Here is a 25,440-nt window from a genome sequence, read left to right as displayed (position 1 = left end):
TAAACTCTTGTTGAACCTTTCATTCTCTCTCGAAAACAGAATCACAGACATGTATTGATTCAGAAATTAGAAACAAAAACAAATGAATGGCTCTAATGAATCTCTGAGAGGCCTCACTGGGCTGGGCTTGATGATAATTTCACCTTCCTTTGAGGTATTCCAATCCCAGGAAACCGGCAGGCTTTATTTTCATAGCAGCTGACAACAGGGTATTCACTTAGAATTGATAAATGAGGAAGATTAACAACATGCGACGGGGAGAGAGAAGAATGGACTCTGCGGAGGGAGCGAGTGGGGGGTTTGTCAGCCTCCTGGTGGCGGTGGATCAGTGGCGTGCTGTGTGTTCCTCTTCCTACTCGTTAACATGCACAACCTGCGAGGCGGGTCTCCAGAGGATGACCCCGAGCCAGCTTCTATCATTAATCAACTTCAAGCAAACACAGCGACCAGACACCGCTATACATGCTTTAAACTCCAAAATTAATGCATATTTTCACCCAAGTGTCAATAAGAGAAGAAAAGCACTGGCAGGAAGGCGCGAGAGCAGAGCAGAAAGGCACACTCAACACAACATTGTGATAAGAAACAGAGCCCTTACGAGAATAATAACGCTGTCAGTTGTAAACAAGGCAAAACATGAACCTAGCCCACTGCCTGGGCAAAGGAGGCGCTAAAGAGATGAGATCTGCCAAATTCTCATTACAGAAACACTGCAGGAATAAAGCGCACGGGAAGGAGGCTCCACAGGCGCAGAGAGGAGGGAAAAAGGTAATACATTATGAGCAGCTGCGGGATATTTTCCCTTTTTCTAACCATTTCAATTGTTATTTTTAGAAATCGATACACGGAGTCAAATATCGATATAATATCGTTCAAAAATAATATGGCGATGTGTAACTGTATACATTTATTTCCCCCATCACTATATGTCAGTACGAGATGCTGAGCTCATTTTGACCAGCAACCAGTGACATGCATGTTCCAGATTTATTTACCCACAAACGTTACACAAATTAGATTTATTTACCCACAGACTTGAAAACAAGTTCAACACAAACGAGCTGACAAAACAGGGAGAAAAGTAAAGTCAGCTTTTCTATTGGTTTCAGATCAAAGTAACTCCACAAGTCACATCGCCTCAGGTCTCAATCCCTAGCTGCAGGGCAAACATGAAATTGTTATTATTATGCTATTGAACTGCATGCTGATTCCACACTCTGCTTTTAATTAGCTGGCTGAGGCTGGATACCTGATTATAGTCTTCCTGTAAAATAGAACAGCCCCTGTTTTCCTCTCTGTGTTAAAAGCCTAACTCTGACAAACACCATGCAGGGCTGTGAGATAGGCAGCTGGTCAACACATGTAAGGCCTGGGCCACTCCATAGTCAGCCTGATGTCTGTACACCAGGTGAAGAGCTGTGAGCCAGGTTTGGTTCGGGTGGGACGAGGATGTTGCGAGTCTGTAGATTGTGTGAGGTGCATCTCTTGGAGAACAGAGAGGAGAGAGGGAGCCGGCTTGAGAGCGATAGAGGGTGCTAGCTAGTAAACCTGAACGTTTGTTTGAAGGCGTGCTGCTTCATAGAAGATAGAAGAAATGTGGCGCTGCGCAAACGCACTGAAGTTGAACGCTCTGACGAATTTTGTACTCGTATAAAGCTTATCCACACGGAGTAATTGTGAAAAAGCTCAGAATATGGGTTTAATCAGCCTCAAGATAAAGTGAGGGAGAGAGACACAGGCAGCCTTTGGGCCAGCACACCCATCCTGTCTCTGCCTTTCCTGTTCCAGAGCGATGCCCAAAGCTATGTTCACAGTGATTAGGGATGGCACTTTTCTCCATTTCGCCACAAGCTCAATACTGCACCTTTTTGTTTTCCGGCACAACTTCCCTCTAGCTCTGATGTTTTACGGGGAAATCCCTAAATCTAGCAGAGCTGCACATCGGTGGTCTGCCCCACATCTGGAAACGATGCTGCCTGCCCCATATTATTTTAGGCTTCAAACAACTTAGCAGACACTCCTATACAACAAGTGAATAGGGAACTGCGGTTTACAGGCCGACCACAGCTTTCCTACATGGGAATCTTGGGACTATTTCTTCTAGAATAATTATGCTTTTTTGTTGTTTTTCTTTCGACGGCTCAGAGGGTTCTGAACGTGTTGGAGGTCATGTTTCAGTGTGGAGGAGACAGCAGCTTTGTCACTTTTCTTTCTGGCATTTTGTAAATATTTTAATAAATTCAAGAGGTGATTATGGCTGGACTCAGCAGATGGCAGGACACATTTTTGAACCGTAATAAAGAAGAGTTTATAAACTTTGTGTTGAAATAACAGAGGGCTTCGGTCTTTTCTTCCCGGCCTTGCCTGGCTTTAAAACCTTCCAGAAGGTGGAGTTTCCATTTTCAGGGAGGGCTGCAGCCACAGTGCCCTGACCCTTCATTCAACTGCGCCAATATCATCCTCTCTTTATTTATAATCCTTTTTACCACTGTTCATTTAGTATAACATTGACATTTAATATCAAACTCTAAAGCATTTGGGTGGATATTTAAATGTTCTATCAAAATCCATTATATTTGGGATCTATTTGAATCAGTGGTGACCAGCTGAAACTCTTTCCTTTCCTCCAGTCTTAAACAAATACTGTAGATAAAAAGTAAGGAGCCACTCACATAGCTGGCAAGGGAGAGCGTCCTGGACTGCTGTCACTGCCGTTGCTGTTTCCATGGTCCATCGCTCCGTTCATCTCCTCTCGGATGGCATTCGCCAGGGAGTTGAGGGTGGGACTTCCAATGGAAGCAGTAGTGTATAGAGGTATGTTGTTTTCTGCCATTGAAGCCTGAAAAGCATGCACAGTGTTAAAACAGTGAAACGGAAGAAAACTGTCAGCACTTTTCAGCCTGCCAACCCACCACCCGTACATCCAAAACAAGGAAGAATGACCAGGAATAGGAGGTGGACACAGTGTTGTGTTTGTTATTTCCTGCCTTTCTTTCCCTCACAGGAAAAGGTTAAAAGGTAAAGTGGTGAACGCCCAGAGAGCTTGAGACTGAGTCACTATTCACATTTACCTGGAAGGCTGCAGAGAGAGCTGGCCCATAACCCAAGCTGGTCTGGATGTTCTTCACTAATGCTGGACTTCTGCAGAAAACAACTTTAGTTTAGAAAATGCTCATCATTCATTTAATATATTCCATGCAATTTTATCAATCCCCAAAAGCACACAGAATCATTTCAATTCATTGTAAGGAAGACAAAACAGGTTGATGAAAGCAGGTTGTGTAAAAGCATGGTGTATGATGGAAGAGCTGAACACAGAGGCATGATGGGAACACAGAGGCATTGATGGGAACACAGAGGCGGAGCATGCAGGAGGTGGGGGGGGGTCTGAGGGAAGTTGGGGGTCAGGAAGCAGAGTGGGCCAGGCGGAAGTGCTTACTGTACGAGCAGCTCATCAAAGTTCTCATCAGCGGTGTATTTCCGAGGGCGGCCTCGCTGTACGTGGCGGCCGCGTTTAAACTCCTCATCATCAACAGTCCAAAAGGACCCAAACTCATCCTCTACTCTCACAAAGCACTTATGCAGGGAAAGGTTGGTGCGAATGGCACCCTGAGCAGGAGACAAGCATCAGGGCAGCCAGATGCAGATGCAGTGATCACAACAACACAGGTACAGATAGACAGAGGGACAGACAGACCAACACCAGTCACAAACAGAGGGACAAGGGAGGAGAGGGAGATGATCAACATGAAAATAAGCACAAGCCAATGTGGGTTATGGTTACACCACCAGGAGTAGAACACGGAAAGCACGGGGGATGCTGCACACTAAAGCAAACAGCGACTTTGGGGGACATCGTGGCACGCAGACAATGACATGGAGCAGCCTCTTCCCATAGATCCACAACCAGACAAACGCCAGAGTCGGCCAGAGATGGCAGACCTACCCACTGATCTTTTGTGGCCTTCTCTTTTGGAACTCTAGTTCATCCACTGTCCACACAGCCCCTTTAACGTTTTCTACTCGCACAAAACACTTGTGAAGACTAAGATTATGCCGGACTGCGTTCTGCAGTTGGTGTAAAAAAGAGAAGGGAGAAAAAAATTCTATCAACACAAGAAAATGTCTAATAATGAACCATTTCATTTCAGAGAAGAAACATTTAGACAGACACATGATAGAACCTGGACATAAATACAGTACATTCTTTCAAGTATCAGTGATCTATTGGCAGTAGACTGCCAAAAGTTTCAAATGACAAAAACATTGTGGAAATATTTTCCAGTTACTATGGCAATACAGTTTCATTTCATCAACATCCTTTTAAAATATCTTTCATAGAGCTTGAATTTATGATGAGCCATTTGAGAAGAGCCTACTGATAACAGAAACCCAAACTGAACAAAGACCTTGATCAAATAAACCAGTCTGTTTGGTTTGTCAGTTTCAGTTATGACCTTACCTACAATTGAACAATAATGGAGAAGACACATTTCCAAAAGCTTCAGCTTGTGGGTTATATGATAAGCTTTTTCATAAGACCATTTGCAGAGTATGCGGGTTACTTTTCTTAAAGTGGCAATCAGCAGTTGAAACAATAACAACATGCTTTCCCCGCCACTGTTTCGGTAAAAAGCTGAGGGATGAGGCTGGAGAATCCAAAGACAGAGCTATGGATGCAAACGGTGACCATCCATGCCATCGAATTATAGTTTTAACCATGTTTTGAGGCTATACAGTGTTTGTTGACATTTATTTTGTTTAAAATATGCGTAAAATAAGCTTATATTTTGGGTTCTGATGGGGAACCACAGCTAAACTAAGCTCATGAGGCATTTCCAAAAATGGATGTAACAACTGCAGATTGCCCTTTTAAATAAACCAATCACTGACACATGAGATTGGAACTCTGTATACGTATGGCCCTTTGTCATCTGAGTGCTTTATTGAGTGTGTGTGTGTGTGTGTGTGTACGTGTACATGCATGCCTCTATGCAGGAGTGTTTCACAGTGTGGGATTTGGTGTTTATAACTCCAATGTGCCCCTATGGTAGGGCTGTCAGCGGCCTGCGAAGGCAGGCAGTTAAAGAGAGAGGACAGTGAGCTGTGGAAGGGGGCTGGTGGTGGGGAGGGGGGCTGGTGGGGGGGCTCAGGGGTTTATTCACAGCTGCACTGTGGATACGCTACACTACAGGCCCTCCCTGCCTTATGAGGGTAGCCTTCAATGCTTCATCACTCTCTTTTCTCTTACTCCTCAGCTTCTCCTTTGGTTTTAGTCTGCCCTCTCTTTCTAACCCCTCTCTTTTTCTGTCTCTGTTTCTCTGGGGGTTTGTTTGCCTGTGTGTGTGTGTGGCCCAGTGGAAAAGGTGTTCTCAGTTTAAATTCTGTGGGAGTGTCTCGGCCAGGAGTCCCTGGCAGCACAGTAGGGAGTTAAACCAATTCCACCCACTACCAAAAACATCTCCAAATATTAGGTGGGGATTTTCTTTTACAAGAATGCACAATTTCCCTCATAATTTATTCTGCGCGGTTACAGACAGTTTGTGTTAGGGGTGGCTCTATTCGGATAGAATAAGGGGGCAAAGTTATGAATTGGGTAAAGACTCATTCATTGCATTTAAACTTGATACATTTGACTATCATTTAATTCCACAAGACCAACACAACAGTCCCTGCCCTTTATATTAGTCTAAGGTTGTCAAAGTGAAGAGTGATTTTACCTTCCATGTTGCGGCGTTGCGCCTGAAATATGCAAACATTCGTGTGAACCAGTTGTAAATTTCATTTAGTGTTAGCTGCTTTTCCGGTGATTCAAGGATAGCCTGGAAAAAGAGACAGAAACAACATTTAACATTTTGTTCCCTCTGAAAAACAATCAATTATTCACAAGTGGCATGCAGGTTGTGTGTGCTCTCCTGAAAGAACACAGACTACATTTCATCGTCTGTCCGTGTGATGATGTGGATGATGTGTACCCTCTCGCTTTGTTTATGGAACACTGTCTGGTTCCCATTCAAATTTCACAATTTGAATATATTTCTTTTGTCAGTGTAAATGGAGGGAAGCGAAAACATTTCTCAAGCAGATTACAGGCCAGCAATTATGCCAGGTTTAGAAAAATTCCTGAGATCACAGATTACTGCGGGCTGGCCGATAATTGACTGGCCATCTTAAAACAGGCTCATCCCTACTGTTGTGTGAAATTAATTTCATAATAATCACATCCACTGTAATGCTTAATCAAAAGCAAATGTTATTTATGGCCGTTTTTTGGAGTCCCGAGTGCATTCTTGTACTAATTTGCAGATGGTTAATCTTCTGCTGCGCGTCTAAATTGTATTTGAAATTTAACAAGGAAGGGAGAGAAAAAAAAGCGGAAAATAAGCAATCTGTGTCTTGGCTGAATATTTATCTACTGCGTGTTCTGTTAACGACAGAAGCCACTGAAGCAGATTAAAGGCCCTATTCCTTTAGATGACAGATTAAATACATTGCAAGTTACCAGCTCAGAGAAGTGCAGAGCGGAGGCATCCGACCAGAGGATCCTTACCTGGCGTATAAGTGAGGCATATGTGAAGGGAGGTCTGACTTCAGCATTCATGTAGAACTCTTTGTTCTGGACAATATCTGTACAAAGGGAGCAAACACAGCATACAGACGAACATAGAGAAAGGCCATAGTTAGTAACTATTATACATACATTTGTAGTCTGATAGATTTGAAATTGTATGTGCGCGTGTGTGTGTGTGTGTGTGTTTATGTGTGTGTGGTATATGCGTCCAATACCTGGGGAAATGGGCATGTTGTACTTGTCAGAGTAGCGCCGGCGCATGGGGCCCACGCTGTGGTGGAGGCTGTTGGGGGTGATGACGGAGTAGGCCTGGGACAGGGGCGTCAGGGGGGCCGTGGGTGTGGTTGGGGTCTGGGGCAGGCTCAGAGGGGGCGAGGCCTCAGGGGGGGCTGTTTTGGACAGGGTGACGTTGGACACCAGGTTGAGCTGGGAGGGAGAGTAAACAAAACAAAACACAGACAGACAGACAAAAGCTCGTTAATTACCCAGCGTCTCAGATGCCTCATTGGCTAGGCTGATCACAGCTCTAATTATGGCCAACCCCGAGGATGATCCGTGAACGTTCGCTAAACACTTAGAAAACAACCGAGGAACTGCTCATGCTCTCTCCACCTCCCGTCTCCTACTCCTCTAACGGCTCAGCTCCCTGCTCTCTGTTTTCTTCCCTTTGTTTGATCTGCTGGCATCACATCCGTGGCGACTGGCGAGGGGAGATGGGTGGCCCTAACAGCCCTGACAAATGACAATGTGATTCTTACCTACCGCTGAGCAACTACTAATAAGCCACGGAAAGGAAGCGGCCAATCTGGGCTAATTACAAGCTGAAATTGTATTGTAAGGACTCTAATTAGGAGATGCTTATGGAGGTGATCAGATGATTAAATGCTGTATCTGAATGACCCCATCACCTGGGCTACACTGTCTGGCGCAAGATGCATCACAAATATTTGGTAGAGAGGTAGAATGAGAGGGGTTGCTTTTCTGTCAAGGGTGGGGGCGTGGGGAGGGATATTAGTAATAATTGCTACAAGGTAAACGAATTAAGCCAAGTGCTCTGAACGTATACCATGGCTTCCAGCAGCTGTGGCTGCTTCCAAACTCTGCCAAGCCTCCACAGTGGAGCAGCAGTCAAGTGGAAAATTCAAGTCTGACCCATTGCTCCTGCTATTAATTTGCAGGAAAGCTAATGACACATATACATATTCGCACAAAATTGTTCTAATTGCTCATTTGCCAAAGGAGGCCAGTTTCCAAATTAAACATGACTTCAGTCTGCAAGGAAAGAGGGGAGGAAAAAACAGAGAGAGAGAGAGAGAGAGAGAAAGAGAGAGTGGGCAGGAGGCGTCTCATCTTTGACAATCATTTGTGGATTGTGCTAACAAATTAATGAAATGCCAACGCTGTCAATTGCTTTGGAGGTATCAGATGTCTAAGTTTAGCTGATAATGGTTGTGGGTTACAGTGGAGACGCAGGGCTTGCAGGTGAAAGTGAACAGACAGTGTTTAACATCTCACCCCCCCACATGGATCCTCCACGGCCACCCAATTACCACAACCCTATTAACAGTCATTACCACCAAGAGGGCCTCACATGATAGACAGGTATATAATAAAGAAATCTGGGGCTGCCTGCACGGCTGGCACCACCGCTATATTTATCCTTGACATGACATTGACTTAACGAGGTTACGGCTAGTGTGATTTTTTTGAATGAATTGTAGTCTGTGTATTTGTATTCATTTGCATTACACTTGCTAAAACATGGGAATTGTGTCTGTTTTTTTTCTGCATCAATAGAGATGTGTAAATACAGCATGTAATGTTTATTAAGAATTCTGAGGCCAGAATATGCCTTTTGGCAGAGTTCTACACAAATAATGTGTTACACAATTACTGTAAGCACATAAATGTATACAGTACATTCACTACTGTACGAGGGTGTTATTCTAAATCAAGGGCCAAATAAATCACACGTGGGTTGGTTGTTTTCTGACACAATACTATCAATAGACTTATTTTCCTGTGGATTAGCAGTCTTTGTTTCATGTTTCATCCATATTCCCCAGCCAAAAACAGTGAGTGGCTCTCAACAATAGGCCAGACAGCCTGGTAATAGCCTGGCCTTTGTTTCCCTCAGCATTTGGGCTCACTCCAGTGCAGAGACAAAATGAGACTTCAGACAGAAATTAATGAAATGGTAATTGGTGATCTAATTATACTGGCTTTGACTTCCCAAGCTGCTAAAGAAAATAAACAAAAAAGTCCCTCCTTAATTATGTACTGCGAAAAGGTCAGACTTCTGACGAGAATGTTTAGTGACACCAACTACAGACACCCACCCCCACGCCCACACAAAGACAAACACAAACACCCACGCATGCACACACACACACACAGATTGTTTATGCACTGCATTCTTCAGCTCTTTTTGTTTTTAAAGCTCATAGGAATAAATGAAATTGTATTCAGTTGACACTGTGTATGTACAGTATATATCTATGTGTTATGTGTTTAATTAGGACGAACTGTAAAATAGTAACTGTAAAATGCAGGCAATTGCTGTTGTCTATCGTGACTGAATGGTTTTTCTCCCATCAACACCCAATCCCTGAACAGTCTATGGTCTAAAGCCTGGTCTAACTCTGAGGTCAGCTCCAGCTCTAGTCTAACTGAGAGCTCCAGCTGGGACTCAGGCCCTGACCTGTGGGATTCCCCCACTGATCCAGCCACTGAGCCACACCACGGCTAGACACATTTATCATAGCATATCATAGCAGCTACCAGCATGCACTGCACCACCGCTGGAGAATGCAGGAAATGTATTTATTTAAATAAAAGCAGCACCCCCCAGAGCTTTAGCACAGAGCCCTGACACAGCCATTCCCACTGGCCCTGGGGAGAGGTAGAGAAGTCAAGATGCTATCTGCTGCCCCAGCCACTTTTCATATACAAATGTCCCTGTGACAGGCACTCGTTCTGAAGCCTAATCTACACAATCAGTGTGTGTGTGACAGAGGCAAAGCTCCGACAAGCAGCCTATTGTCACATCTCCAGGCACTTTATGTTGACTGCCTGCCTTCCTGCCTGCCTTCCTGCGCTATGTGGCGCGCCGTACAGAGACTCTGCCCGTCAATAGCTCCAGACTGACTGTAAATAAATGATTGAGGCTTTGAAAGGAACTTGTCAGAGGAGAGGTTCTCTGTGTGTGTGTGTGTGTGTCTCTGTGTTCAGCCCAGCAGTGTAATGGCCCTCATGCCTTTGGCACTATGAATGAACTGTCACATTGACTGAACTATGGTAATGGCGCGCCTTCTTAAACATGACAAAATAGCAGTACGCTGTATTTTAAGTGGTACCCCTGTAAGACAAGGATTAAACAGTAAGTTATATCGTGACATGATGACATAACAGACATGGTGTTATGGTCCGAAAAATGTGTCAAGATAAGGAATTGAACAGCCATCACGATTGCTCTTAATTTGAGAAACATGTTGTATTTCTGAAGCTTATTTGGTGGAGTCCCCAGGATACCATCTTCACAACCAATTGAAGACGTTGAGGAGATTTTTCAATTTCAAAGAAACATCTATATTTTACCACGCTACAGAGGTCTATGGTGTCGGCTCATACCAACACCAGTTCAGCCACCACTGACCGCTGTTACCATGTGCTCTGAGTTAATCATCAGAACAAAATAGAATCTGGGATGTCAAAATATGTGACCAAAACATTATTTAGTGCTCCTCTCAAGTGAGCAGCTGCTTTCGTTTAGCAGATACATAAAGAGATACACTAATACATATAAGTGTGGCAATTAGACAAGTGAGAGAAGAGGAGGACGGAAAACAGGCATATGGTAGAGAGTTTACTCACTGGCTGTGGGGTGGGTTTGGGCTCAGTGGATTTGACGTGGAGATGCGTCATCATGGCTTGCAGACGCTCTTTGTCTTTCGCTAGCTGTGATGAGAAGGGAAAAAAAACGACCATTAAATCCTTTATGAACAAAAATCAAATTCTCTGTAGTACAATCCAATGCATTATGTTGTTTCTCACTATATGTCATATATGTACGTTGTTTATTTAATATGCTGCTCTGATTATAAACTTTGGTGTATTTTGAAACCTTAATGTTCATGAACAAGTCTACCTGGAGATGTCTCTTCTTCAAGGTTAAACTCTAGGTCCCATTGCCAATAACAAACCCTTGATCTGCCTACCTGTCCTAAACTGTCCACTCTGTCTTACAGTAGCTGCCAGGTCACATTATAGAGATATGCTGGGTTAGGGGGAGGAATGTGTCTGATAAACACACACACCGAGTTGCTCTGAATGATACACACAACCAGAGCGGAAATAATAAGTAAGATGGTAGTGCTGTGAAAGGCTTAACTGAACTTGTAACCTCGTCATTTGAGGTTAAAATTCTGTTATTCGTCATTGCTTTTGTAACTTTGATAAATGGTAGTACAGTTGAAGTCGGAAGTTTACATACACTTAGGTTGGAGTCATTAAAACTCGTTTTTCAACCACTCCACAAACTTCTTGTTAACAAACTATAGTTTTGGCAAGTCGGTTAGGACATCTACTTTGTGCATGATACAAGTAATTTTTCCAACAATTGTTTACAGACAGATTATTTCACTTATACTTCACTGTATCACAATTCCAGTGGGTCAGAAGTTTACATACACTAAGTTGACTGTGCCTTTAAACAGCTTGGAAAATTCCAGAAAATGATGTCATGGCTTTAGAAGCTTCTGATCACCATCCCAACCATGAAGCATGGGGGTGGCAGCATCATGTTGTGGGAGTGCTTTGCTGCAGGAGGGACTGGTGCACTTCACAAAATAGATGGCATCATGAGGCAGGAAAATTATGTGGATATATTGAAGCAACATCTCAAGACATCAGTCAGGAATTTAAAGCTTGGTCGCAAATGGGTCTTCAAAATGGACAATGACCCCAAGCATACTTCGAAAGTTGTGGCAAAATGGCATAAGGACAACAAAGTCAAGGTATTGGAGTGGTCATCACAAAGCCCTGACCTCAATCCTATAGAAATGTTGTGGGCAGAACTGAAAAAGCGTGTGCGAGCAAGGAGGCCTACAAACCTGACTCAGTTACACCAGCTTTGTCAGAAGGAATGGGCCAAAATTCACCCAACTTATTGAGGGAAGCTTGTGTAAGGCTACCTGAAATGTTTGACCCTAGTTAAACAATTTTAAGGCAATGCTACCAAATACTAATTGAGTGTATGTAAACTTCTGACCCACTGGGAATGTGATGAAAGAAATAAAAGCTGAAATAAATCATTCTCTCTACTATTATTCTGACATTTCACATTCTTAAAATAAAGTGATGATCCTAAATGACCTAAGACAGAATTTTTACTAGGATTAAATGTCAGGAATTGTGAAAAACTGAGTTTAAATGTTTTTGGCTAAGGTGTATGTAAACTTCCGACTTCAACTGTATATACATCATCCAATCTGTTATACATAAAAATGCCATTGATTACAACAATAAAATACACAAAAACAACAGTTAATGGCATGGTTTGTTGTGTCTACCTTTCAGTTGTAATAAAATATGTGCAAACCTTCCCCAAAGGCACCTGGTTCCAGCCTAGAGGGCATTGGGACCAGCAGAGAGTGTTCAGACCACCTCTCCACAGCCCCTTACTTACGCACACTAATGGACCAAAATTGTGCCATCCCTTTTTCCATTAGCGCATACTTAATGTACATATGCATATTTTCCAGGGTCCCTCGTATGGACGAAGTGCCTATCAGACCACTCATAGGGAGGACTGCATTAATATTCCTTATCACTGTTATTTGTGAGAAATATTGTACCGTATCTTTCTGTTCCAATAAACCTAGTAGACACTGAGGAAGCCCATCGTTGGCTGCTGCCTGAGCATTTCAAGAAGTGTTTTATTGTTGGTGCCAAACAGTTTAAAGTCATAAATAACCTTAAAACCCAGTAAAATTCAAAATGTAATTATCTTCTCTACTTAGCCCCGGAGCCCTTCATATATCTTTGCCTTGCTGTCATGCATACATAACACATTTTTAATGACTGGTTACTCACAAATGTACAAAATCATTTTATTCTTCCACCCCCCTCAATGTGACCCATGGTTCATATTTGCGAGACAGGGGGAGGGCAGTAGACAGAGGAAGTGTCAGGAAAGGAGCCACACATATTTGGCGAAAACGAGAGACAATACCTGTAGTTCCAGCTGCTGTACGACCTGCATTTGCACCCGACATTGGGCTGTGCTCCTGTCGTCCAGGGCGTGCTCATTGTTGAGATGCCTGAGAGAAAAGAGAAAAGAGAAAACAAAGATTCTCAGCTCAGTGTGTCTTCACATGGTTTTACTGCAGCCTTTTAAACAACTGTATAAAAATCCTATAATTCTTTATGTGATTACGTGATCTAGTAATTCCTTTGTATGGGTACTGTGGGAATAAAGTAGGAATGGTGAACACACATACAGATAATAATGAGTAAATACTGTGCAGATCCAGAAATATAAAACTACCCTAATATTACCAGGATTTATAAAACAATATCTGCATAACCTGAAAAGGAATTATTTAAGCAAAGAAGAAAGGAATCCATATTTCATGAGGTGGCCATATGTGCTCAAACTTAACTTCATAGATAAGAAAAATGACTTAAGAATTTCAGGTTGGATTAATTTAGTAAATTATACAGTGCTTCACTGTGCAACCTTTCTTTTCAAAGATGGCACCATGCCTTTCTGGTTATGCCTTTCTGGCACATTCTCCTTATTTTGGTGGCTTTTTTAGTTAATTATGTCATCAAGATGAAGAGAAGTCAAATGAATCCAGACGGAAAGGCAAAGGACAACAAGAAGAAGAGAGATGGAATCTGTCACAAACTTGAATTATGAATATAATTATGCATGATTATTTTATACTGCGAAGATGTTCTCTTTTCCTGCACGTTTTGACTAATCTAAATAAGTAGCTTGCCCGGCAGCAGACAGGATTTTTTCCGTGATTTATATAAAATGGTGGAGATAAGGTTCACGAGTGAAGGAAATATGATTGGAGGATTTTTATCAGCCTCCGCATGAATTACTGTTTGAAAATGCTTATGCAGGGGCATTTCATTAATCATTTAATCATAATCCGAGCAGGATGTTTGAACTGATTTCACAAATACCCTTTCATTTCACTACTTCATTATGCTCGCTAATGGATCCAATATATTATATATATCATAAATTATATCACATCTTCAGTGACCATGTAGGTCACTGTCACTAGGCATGCCTCTACGCGCTCACAGTGGCGCCGGCGGAGGGAGGAATGGTGTGCGGCGTGCCTGCCTTCTCAAATACACTTTTTCTGTCATTTATTGCAAAAAGTAGCCAGACCTGACCGGGGCAGCAGCAATGGCAGGCCGGGCTGAAGTGATGGCCCAATAAATCTAAAGGCCACCCTGGCAGTTTTGTTATGGGCCGATTGCTTAACATACCGACAACACATTTGTGCATTAAAAAGCCACAGACACACACAAAACTGACATTATGTGAAGGGAGGGGAAATTGATGGCATTCTGCTTGAATGTGAAGGTTTCTCTTTCAGAGGGCTATTTTCAACCTTGGGCACATTGATTTAAATCTTTATGGCAAATACACTGCTTTTCAGATGTCCCTGTTGTATATATAGTTTTAAATAGTCTGTAATATATATTCAGTATTTTCAATGTAATTATTTTGACAAAAAGACAGAAATGAAGGCATATCTGAAGAAAGCGTGAAGGATAACCCTGGCTGCTGAAATCAATTCTGTCCACTCTCAGCTTCACATTTATCTGAATTAAATAAAAGGCCATTTAATTAAGTAGGTTGAAACCGGTAAACATTTCAGTACATCTTACGACAAAAAAAAAGAATAGGTAAAGACGTTTCAACTTCAATTTATTTAACCGGCATAGACCTCATTTTCATTGAAGGGTGACCTACGTGATGAGCTTCGGAATTTCTCTGTTCACGGAAGCCATGCGCCTTGCTTCTTTTCATCCTTTGTTACATGAGATTTTTTCCCCTTCTAATGACATGGAGAGTCACAGTGCATAATTAATAGGAAATGAAATATTCAAATGGCCCCTAATGCAGCCCTGAGAAGAGCGTCTGGATACAGGGAGCTAGCTGGGGATACGGGGAATTGACATCGAGAGAGACTATGAACGTTGGCATGTGTCACTTTCTGGACTTGAAATGAAACAGATTTTAAAAGCTTTCTGGCAGGATGACAGTCCCTAATGTAAATTGCCACAATAAAACAAGTTAAATAGACATTCCTTACACAGTCAGCTTTTTACATATCATTTAGTGTGCCTTTTTTTTAACTGGTTTTAATTATATACACTGGACCCACTACTTTGGACCAGCACTATGGCACATGTCCATATACTCTGTAGCTGATCATTGTGTACATTTTAATTTCTATTTTCATTGGTTTTAATAAAACTGTTTGCACATCGGGTCCAAACTGCATTTTAAATATAAGATATTCAAGAATATTGTTCAACGATTTTAAAATACATATTTTAGGAGACCTATGTTGAGAAATATGAAGAACATTGTCTACAAAAGACATATCCACCAAATAGCCTATTCTTTCTTAAGCAATTCTCAGAGAATGTTGAGGTATGAGAGTTCGTTTTATGAGAGTGAGAGAGAGGCAGAGGGTGCAGCACTAGAGGGCAGTGCAGTGTTTCACTGGCTGTGACCTTTGAACGGCCACGGAAGAGGGGCTCTTGACCCTCATAAAAACACTGAGCTCTGCTACGATCCGGACCCCACATCTCACAGCACTGAATTGAAAACAGGAATAGGATTTGGCCCTTTTTATTTATCGAGACAGTGCATGTAGGTATTCATGTTTTCTTTAAAGGACAGAATAAATACCCACCCAGTTTAAAACAACATTTCAGTCCCGTGTTAGTTGTTACTGTTGGCATGCCGAGCTAAAATCTGGTTGACGTTAGAGTCCTCCTCACCTTTCCCACTCTCCTACACAATACTCAGTGTTCTACTGTCTCTTATACACACGGTCTCTACTGTCTCCCCCAGATCACTTCCAACATATCTATCCGCCTGAACAATCATTTATAAAAGGTATTGTTAGCATTTGCCTGATTTATTCATTGTTTTTATTTGTGGGGTATCAGTCTCTGGGTTTCATGTGGAAGTGCTTAAGGGTGTGAGAGTTAACACCTTGGTGAGCTGCTTGCTCTCTTGCCTGCTGCTGTTACACAAAGACGGCTTTGTAGAGACTCTCTCCAAAGGTTTTCTTAACATGTTCCGAGCAGTTTAGGCAGGCAACTAAAGTAAACAAGATGTTGCCATGATAAAAACATTGCAGAGTGCACTAAAAGGCTTCTTTTTTTTTCTAAGGAGAGCTTTACCAGGCACACAGATTTTAATTCCGCTCACTTCTATAAACAAAGTGTGAGGCCATGTCAGAATACAATAAATAGTGATGGTTTGAAGGTGACACTCCCAAAACTGAAATGGGAAGGGAGAAGAAAATAGACACATTTTTGCTAATTTGTAATGTTAAGTTGAACAACTTAGTGAAAATGTGTTAAAAACAGAGTAAAAAACCCCCGACTCAAACGTTCTGTTCTTTTTCTCAGTTCACATAAATCCAGGGTAGCTTACATTATTATCATAAAAAATGATCTCAAAGTGTTTTGCGGTGCTGTAAACACTTTAGGACACTTTTCAAAACAAACTTCTCTCAAAGTGACCAGCTGCATAGTATGAAATGAGAAGCCAAACACAGAGTAGGAACAGCAGAACTGCAGTGACTGTTAAATCTCCACCTACTGTATCTTGTGAGGGACCTCTGTGTGCCCTGACTACTTGTTTTAGTTTAGGCCCAGGATAATGGAAATGTGTCATATCTTGTTTAAAGTGCCACTAATCCGGGCCGACAGACACCCATTGATCTGCTGCCACAGCACAGATGTTTTCATCCTCTGTCTCTGTAGCCATGATGGTGTCATGTGTTGGATTACCCACAGAACACTGCACACGATGTTGATTAGTAAACCAGGGTCAGGCCTGGACAGGGGACCATACAGTACATCACAGGCCCAGGTGAGAGTGGATATGAATTAGAAGAAGCCAAAAGACCCTGAGACGGATTCCTGTGTGGCTCAGTTGGTAGAGCATGGTGCTTGCAATGCTAGGGTTGTGGGTTCGACTCCCACGTGAGACCAGTATGAAAAAAAGAAGAAGATATATATGAAAAAGAATGCACTCAGTACTGTAAGTCGTGATAAGAGCATCTGCTAAATGACTAAAATGTAAATGTTTTAGAGGGTCCAATGGGCATGGTTATAATTGATGGTGTCGAGGAGTAAAACTACTGAATCTGAGACGTGAAAATAAGTTAGTTCTGGTGCTGTTACTAAGGCGTGATCTAAAGACACAGCTTCTTAGGCAAGTTTGGTGAGAGAGGCAGTGGAGAGACAAAAATAAAGACAGCAGAAGAGAAGAGAAAAGCAAACAGAGAGAGACAGAAAGAAAGCAAGACAGAGGCAGAAAGAGCTGAGTGAGGGAAGTGAAGGCACATACACCAATCCCTGTCCAGTGACAAGGGCAAACATGCGGAGCGCCCTGAGTGTCGGGTGCCCCAGATAAACATCCTCCCGTTGTTTGTTTGGGAAAAACGTCCAGAATCACCATGGGGACGGTACTTATCACAGGAATTAGAGGCCCCTACAGGGCTCAGTGGAGACCACACCCCAACACCCTCAGAGAGGCACAACAACACACCCAACACGCACTCACACACATATACGCACGCACGCAAACACACACACACACACACGTACATGCCCATGCGCACAAATGTACAAACAAACACATTACAAACCGTTGCACCTGTAGTGGCACTGAGCCCCAGGGGAAACCTTAATCGTCTCAAGAAGAGGGCCAGATGCCCACAGGAACAAGACACTGGAGTAACATACAGTACCAGTCAAAAGTTTGGACACACATACTCATTCAAGGGTTTTTCTTTATTTTTACTATTTTCTACATTGTAGAATAATAGTGAAGACATAACAACTATGAATTAACACATATGGAATCATGTAGTAACAAAAAAAGTGTTAAACAAAATAAAATATATGTTATATTTTAGATTCTTCAAAGTAGCCACCCTTTGCCTTGATGACAGCTTTGCACACTCTTGACATTCTCTCAACCAGCTTCATGAGGTAGTCACCTGGAATGCATTTCAATTAACAGGTGTGCCTTGTTAAAAGTTCATTTGTGTAAATAATGGTCTCATTTGAGTCAATCAATTGTGTTGTGACAAGGTAGAGGTGGTATACAGAAGATAGCCCTATTTGGTAAAAGACCAAGTCCATATTATGGCAAGAACAGCTCAAATAAGCAAAGAGAAAAGACAGTCCATCGTTACTTTACGATATGAAGGTCAGTCAATCCGGAACATTTCAAGAACTTTGAAAGTTTCTTCAAGTGCAGTCGCAAAAACCATCAACCGCTACGATGAAACTGGCTATATAACATATATTTTGATTTGTTTTACATTTTTGTCATTACTACATGATTCCATATGTGTTATTTCATAGTTTTGATGTCTTCACTATTATTCCACAATGTAAAAAATAGTAAAAAGAAAGACAAAACCCTGGAATGAGTACTGTAGGTGTGTCCAAACTTTTGATGGTACTTTACATAACATACTGCAGAGATGCAGCCTAAACTTACTTTAGGAATGACTGGAAGTCCTCAAATACCGCCTCGCATCCAGGCCACTTGCACACCCCATGCCCATAGAGCGGGTGACTGTGGTGAGAGTGGTGGTGGTCGTCTAGCGTTGATCTGGAAGAGAAAGCCAGACGTGCATTAATGCCTGCCTATTAACAATCCCTGTGTGGAGGATGTCTTAATGGCTGATGATACAGAACTACACCATTTGAAGTGGAGGATGCTGATGGGTTTGGAGAGAATTCCCCTTGTGGTGTCTCAACACAAAAGCCTGTCTTTGTGTTGACCTTTGAACTGTGGGCAGTGTGAGCCTTGTGATCTATGCTTCCTCTCTGGCTTGAGGTTGCGGCCCTCGTAGGGGCAGCCCTTGTGAGAGGGACCCAATATGTCACTATTTAGTGTCAGTGATCCGAGTAGCAGCCCACTTTGATCCAGGCAGCCAGGGGTTCCCTGAGACGCCTTGACCGCTGAGCCCCATCCCAGAACCCACCTGGAGGAACGGGCTGGCCAGTCCCACAACAAAAATCCATCTGCCAGCCTCCTGTCGTGCACAAACAGTAAACACCAAACACCCCCGTCTGCTAGCAAATGATTTACCGATCGACGGACGGACCAACCGACGTCAGAAGGGACCAAACACTCGCACAGCTGAGGAGAGGCTTACGGCTTCACAACATCTGCTGTAAATACCAAGATCGTCCCGAAAAACAAACTACACAACATCTTCCATATGGCAAGTCAAGTGGAAACACAGAGTATAACCAGAAACAGTACAACGCAGAGGCCTGCGTGTGTAGACGGTGTGTGTTAGAAAACAAGACAGTGTGCCATATGGACACAGGCACTGTACAAGTGTCAGCTACAAGAGTCTTGGGGACTGTCCTATATCGCTACCACCTGTGCTGCTAGTGGCTCTCTAGTCTAGCACACCACTGCTGCTTACGTAATGACCCATTCTGCAGGAGCTGAGAAGGGAGAGGGCAAGGGAAGATTCATTAGGTCCAAATCCCCACAGTACCTTCGTTAGGCATTCAGTCTAACCACTATTGTCTGATTCATATGGATACTATTTGCTCTCCTAAGGATGACTGTTGAAAAGCCTTCTGCACAATTTAACCAATCCTAACGCATACAATTACAGAAACAATCTTTCATTAAATATATATATATATATAAAATATAAAATCGGGGTGTGCCAATTTTGCAGGATTAAACTACGCCGTTGTTCAGATTAAAATCAAATTTGTATAGATGTTGGTAAAGCTGTACCTAAAGAAGGGAATTTTAAGGCTCGTCACAGGTTTTTCTTGCGTTATAATTACTTGCTTAAGAGTTCACATTGTTCATAACATGTGATAATTGCATTACAATTAGGGAGCAGTGAAGCATTCATGAATGTGGTTAACAGTTTTTTCCCCTCAAAAGTCAGACATATAAAAAAAATATAAAAAAAATCAATTATGAATTATGCATACGCATTAAGACCTCTGTTTTGATACAGCTAATAAATAGATGGTAGAAGATCTATTATAATGACTTTTTAACAAGGAAATGTGTGGACTGTTGAAAGTAGCGCTGATTTTTTATTTAAAGAGATCCTTTTTTAATTCTTTCGGAGGAGGCACGTTGGTTAATTCTGTATTAATAAGATATTGAATTGTGGAGTGGGTGTTGGGAGTCGGTGAGCACAGAGCTTGGAAGGAGCTGGCGGCAGAAGCGCCCTTTTAAACGGCAAATGACTAAACAGTGGTAAATGACAGAATGTACACCAAATGAGCTACATTAGTGTAATAGTTGAAGTTTGTGGGATTCTGTGGGGTTTCTCCCTATTGTGAGCTCATTTGGTACTACACGAGAAAAAACAGCTCCTCATCTCTCTCTCTCTCTCTGATCCTGTGGTGGAGTTAAATGTGACTCGCACCCTGGGCAGGTCTGTTAGGATGCTATTATTGTCAGGCTGCCTTGCTGCCTGGGGGAAGAGAACTCTAATGATCTTGTAACAGCAATGAGGGAAACCGTGTCATCTGCTTCCTGCGTAGAATAGGAACAAAAAGCTCCTCTACCTTGACAGAATGTGGCCAAATCTTCCAGGTGTTGCACTTTGTAACCACCAACACATAGGCCTACCATACTGCAGGCAAAAACACAAGCAGAGGACACTGTACACAATCAGTCTATTTCTAAGTAAGGTGCTTTAGGTCATCAACAAGGTCATACAGTACACTGAGGCAGTCAGTCTATTGCTACCAAACAGAAAGAGGATTGATGTGTCTACCAAGCTGGGTCAGAGTCTGGATGTGGTCTGTCTGTACAGCCAGTCACAATAAGGTCTATCATCTCTCAGAGTGAGTATCGATGACTGCCCCAACTCTACTCTCTCATATCTCTTGCCACTCAAGGGTTTACCCCTAAATGATTTAATTATCATTTTCCGGGTGTAAGACAAATTAAAGGCGAGAGAGGGGAGTGTCGTGCCAAATCAGATTATTTATCTCCTTAACAGATTGCTGAGCTGAAGTCCCTGAGCTGTGGTTACTGATGGTTGCTGGGAAGTAAGTGGGCCAAATGCTTTGTAAGGAGGATGCTCTCCCTCTCTCTCGCTCTCTCTTTCTCCACATCTCTCTCTCTCTCTTTCTCCACATCTCTCTCTGTCTCCATCTCTCTCTCTCTTGCACAAAGTGAGTGCAGGAATGGGGAATTGATGTCAGGTACAGATAGGATACATTGCATTTAAATAAGCAAATCATTGAACAAAGAGACCTGGCTCACAGGGGTATTTCTCTCCTCACATCCCAAAGCTCGGACCAGTATGACTAACTGACAGGGAGAGGGCCTTCACCATGTTGGGGCGTATTCAGTCCGGATCCCTGTCTGTCCTGCTACGAGTGAGGGCTCTTGGAGGCTGATAAAAGTGGGAACAACGTCTCGTCTCTGCAGTGATTGAATTTCTCCTCCTTCCTTAAGACGGAAGTTAAAAGACCTGTGAATGATGCCTGTGGATGCACTTAAGGTTTTAGTTGCAGGCGTCGCTGTGCCTGGGCAGATTTTATATGACACATGAAACTAACTACATGGTACTTAGGGCTTGCTGTAAACCAATCTGAGCCCGGCCGGGAAAATAGGTCCATCAGAGTGGCTTGTTTCTGTTGCATGACAAAAAGACTTGCGAAACCACATCAATTAAAAGTTCATTATGTTCAGCGCTAGGAGGATGAGTGGATGCTCTCTATTTACACCCAGTCCAGGTCATTATCTAAAACCTGATTATTCAAATCCCTGGATTATAACACAGACGTCTCTTATAGCTTTGTATGGAATAATCATGCCTAATAATATTTCAGATGTTTAATTTTTTTCCCAAGGATTCTGATTAGAATGGAGTCTGCATCATCAAAAGAGATTAATAATGCTCTTGATAGTTGTATGATTTAAGCACATGGAAATGAACACAGGCAAGGATTATTGGTTGTATGAATCTAAATTGGCATCATAAAGTGTTTAATAGGGATTTTTCTAAATTCTAATTTATATCAGTCATCTATATTTGAAAACCGCGTTTGGAAACGTTGTGTTGCCATCCACAGCACAGAACAGAGAGACGGCTGAGAAATCACCTGCTTGGGATTCTGACAGATCTAAGATACTCTGTGAATATTCAACCCCAGACTGCCTTCTTCACTGGAGCGTGTGTTAAACTGCTGTTGACGTCTTCTTTAATCTCTGACAGGGAGCGCAAGGCATCGGAGGCAGCCTCTCATGCAAGTCTTCTCCAATGTTTCAGCTGGGACTTGTTGTTTGGTCATATCTGAAGCAGGTGATGAAGCGAGCGTGTCAATATCCTCCCCTCTGATTAATCTTCAGCCACAGAGGCTAGAGCTCAGACTGACTAACTGAGCAGATTGAATGCACCAGGGCCTGTGGATACTGTCTGCCCTGAGCTAGGAGAGGTGTCTGGAGCTTGCGGTGTGTTGTGTTGTGTGTGTGTGTGCTGTACGTGGCTGGGACAGTGTGTGAAAAGGATAGAGGTGGATCTATCGTTTTTTTCATGTAATGTCTCAGTGAAATGTGGACATTCTGTGAGACCTCATAGTCAAAATGTACAAAAGCAGTGTCAAAATACTGACGTCACACCACTTGACCTAAAATGTCTCACATTATATTGAAACAAACGCATGTGATGAACTACTATCCCGTAAGCAGTAAAACATATAGCATTTATTTCCTTTCCAAATAAGGCACTCCAAGTTAAGCTATAGCTGAGTGAGATAGTCAGTTACTCAGCCAGGTTCTCCATGCAGGCCTGTACCTCCCCACTACTACCATAGAGGACTATCTATCTGCCTGTCTGTGTTTGAACCCCTCTCCACCTCCCAAGGCCAGATGGTTTAGAGTGCTAAATGTGTTTTCATCTGCAGTGCTTTCATAATGACACATAGGTTTTGATCAGTGAAACAAGTCAGGTGTTGTGCAGTGAGCTCATGACGCCTGGAGGCTCCTCACCAGCAGTTCAGAGATCAGCGCCTCAGTGCAAGAAAACAAGTCAACGTGTTGGATGCCAAATTAATTCCTTCCTTAAAGACACAGCGGCTCAGGGAAACCTACAAATATCCCGTCAAGTCACCAACGAAAAGAGGGTTTGTCTGACGTCGATCTTACATCAGATCCACATCGTTTTCAAATATTGATCGTGTATTTTGTACATCATGTAATAATAAACGGTATCTGTTTGATACATATTCCAATTAAAGTTAGAATGTGTTTTTTATTTAGTTATGTAATATTCATGATGATAATGATTATTTAACTAAGAATACAGTACATCAGTGTGAATTGCTCGGCTTCAATATGTTCTGACAGCCACACCTATAGAAGGCTAGTTGTCTCTTGTATTGTATTGGGAAATTGCTATATGTTTTCACATATTGTCAGAAACGTCACAATTCGGAGGGAAAGCAAAGGTTGCTGGGTGTGTGTTTTTTTGTTGTTGAGAGGACGTTGGTAATTTGAATTTTATTTAACCAAACGGAGCCCTGCAAGTCACAGCTGCAGTTTCCTAAGTGCAACTGAAATAACAGCACCCTTGACCCTCTAATTAATAGTGTGCTGATCCCATTTTCATTACTGCAATCTAAACTCGAAATCATTCCCTCGCTCCCAGGTGTTTCACTGCAATCCCCAACTGGATTCCGAAACACAGAACAAGCCTGCGTCTTAATGAAAATAGGAAGGTACTTACAAACTATAAATTAATATTCATCTGTGGGCAAAGCCCTGTGGGAACATGTCCATCAACTTAGGCCCCTTCAAGGAATTGCAGTTTTTAAATGGGGACTATGTAGGCCTCCTGTTTTCTTTAGTCAAAGATGACAGTAAAGATAATGTCACACATAATGAGTTCCAGTTAGATTTTTTTTCATAAAGTAGAAAGGACATATGTATGCCTAGTTGTACCCCAGTTTAGAAAAAGAGGTCAGATTGTTGCGAATATCATAATCTGTGGTATAATTAATGATAAATCAATGAGCTCAACTTCATAGGCAACACATTCAGTCACAACCCATTCCCTGGAAATAAATGCTATTGTGCCCAGCATGTTCCACGGAAGCTGTTAGCTCGGATGGAAGAGGAAGCCAGACACAGAGAGAGAGAGAGAGAGAGAGAGAGAGAGAGAGAGAGAGAGAGAGAGAGAGAGAGAGAGAGAGAGACACTCACCCTTCTCTCTTCAGAGAGTGGCTCATGTACTGTCCGTTGGTGGAGGCGTGTTGGTTGAGGAGGGGGTTCTTGGGGGGTTGTGGCGAGGACAGGTCCAGGCCACGGTGGCTATTGTTGCTGCTGCTGTTCTCTTCCTTCACGTTCGTCACCTCCTTCCACAGCTGCTGAAGCTCAGCTGGAATCATGCCTGAAACAAACAAATTGGATAACTAAATCAATTAGCAGCTAATCCAACTCTCTTCATCACATAATTAAATCAAAGGGTCTGTAAACAAAGCCAAGTATTAATTAAAAAATATTCAACTACAGGGTAATACACTGAGAGCGCTTGCTCCCCCCTGCTCTCTCCCTGTGATCTGAAGCGTGTTCGTATACACAAATCCCTGGCATTCACATGCATTTCATGCCCACAGTAAATAATTAACATCCAGACAAGGCATGAAATCTGAATAATCACCATCATTTCCCCAACAAGAGGAGAGGCAGAACACACACAAAAAGTTTACAATAGCAATGTTACAACCAAAACAGCCCACACCACCCCACCTTCTACAGAAACAGGACCCTGGGGTAATATCCTCAAAAGCGCATTAATGTGCAAAATACTTAAAGCTCAGCACCGCCTCCAACTGACACAGAAGACTTAAACCTCGTTTAACAAGTCAAGCACACTGCATCTCACACAGCAGCCTTAGGAAGAAAAGAAAAAATCCCTTGAAGACAAGACATTTTCGTGTGTTGGAACATACACTGAGAGAGCATGTTGTCTCTCCTGCTGACTGACAGCGATCCTGACACCCTCAGATTGGGGAGGAGGAAGGATAATGCTGTGTCTGTACACCATCTCTAAGAGAACCCAGCCATTGTTCGCACACAATGTATATGTGTATGTGTCCGTATGTACAGTGTCTGTTACCACTGCGCCGGAGAAGCCTGCTTTCATTTGACATAAATGAGGCAAAAGCTGATAAGAAGAAAAATAAAAAATAAATCCCCCGTGAGGGTATGTTCTCTAGCCATTTGTATTGTCATTCCAAAATGTATTTGGTTAACTCATATTTTTTTATAGCATATTGAAAGACCCACTATGGGAATGTGTGCAAATTTGTATTGGGTATTCAGATCTGTCCTTAAATGAGTCACATGTTTAAAACATACTGAAATACCCTTTGGATATGCTGTGAATTCAACTGGATGTGCAAGACCACTCGTTTAACATTACAATTAATTAAATCCATTCTCAAAATGAGCAATGGCAAATGAAAGATGATTTGCACATGCTTATCTCGGATGGGTTTACATTCTCCGGATTTCCCCCCTTTTTAATCACTCCCTCTATAGATACCAGAAGTGGCCCTTTCAAGCC

The 25,440-nt window shown here is 42.4% G+C and overlaps 1 protein-coding gene across 8 annotated transcripts in view; it reads right to left on the bottom strand.

Annotated features, from left to right (window-relative positions):
- LOC120065057 (forkhead box protein P1-B) overlaps positions 1-25,440 on the bottom strand; it is a 210,141-nt gene that overhangs the window by 4,601 nt on the left and 180,100 nt on the right. For 6 of the 8 annotated variants that reach the window (XM_039015728.1, XM_039015725.1, XM_039015731.1 and 3 more), the window contains 10 exons: positions 24,075-24,261; positions 18,363-18,476; positions 12,804-12,891; positions 10,445-10,528; positions 6,787-6,997; positions 6,551-6,627; positions 5,721-5,822; positions 3,947-4,068; positions 3,072-3,141; positions 2,673-2,839 (listed from right to left, as the gene is read on the bottom strand). In XM_039015728.1, the coding sequence (XP_038871656.1) occupies positions 2,673-2,839; positions 3,072-3,141; positions 3,947-4,068; positions 5,721-5,822; positions 6,551-6,627; positions 6,787-6,997; positions 10,445-10,528; positions 12,804-12,891; positions 18,363-18,476; positions 24,075-24,261 (1,222 nt within the window). Of the gene's footprint in view, positions 1-2,672; positions 2,840-3,071; positions 3,142-3,439; positions 3,610-3,946; positions 4,069-5,720; positions 5,823-6,550; positions 6,628-6,786; positions 6,998-10,444; positions 10,529-12,803; positions 12,892-18,362; positions 18,477-24,074; positions 24,262-25,440 lie in introns of all 8 variants that reach the window. The other 2 variants (XM_039015733.1, XM_039015729.1) reach the window with 2 other exon arrangements.

This window comes from Salvelinus namaycush, chromosome 20, assembly GCF_016432855.1.
Source record: "Salvelinus namaycush isolate Seneca chromosome 20, SaNama_1.0, whole genome shotgun sequence".
NCBI lineage: Eukaryota > Metazoa > Chordata > Actinopteri > Salmoniformes > Salmonidae > Salvelinus > Salvelinus namaycush.
This window is presented reverse-complemented; position numbering and strand designations above follow the sequence as displayed.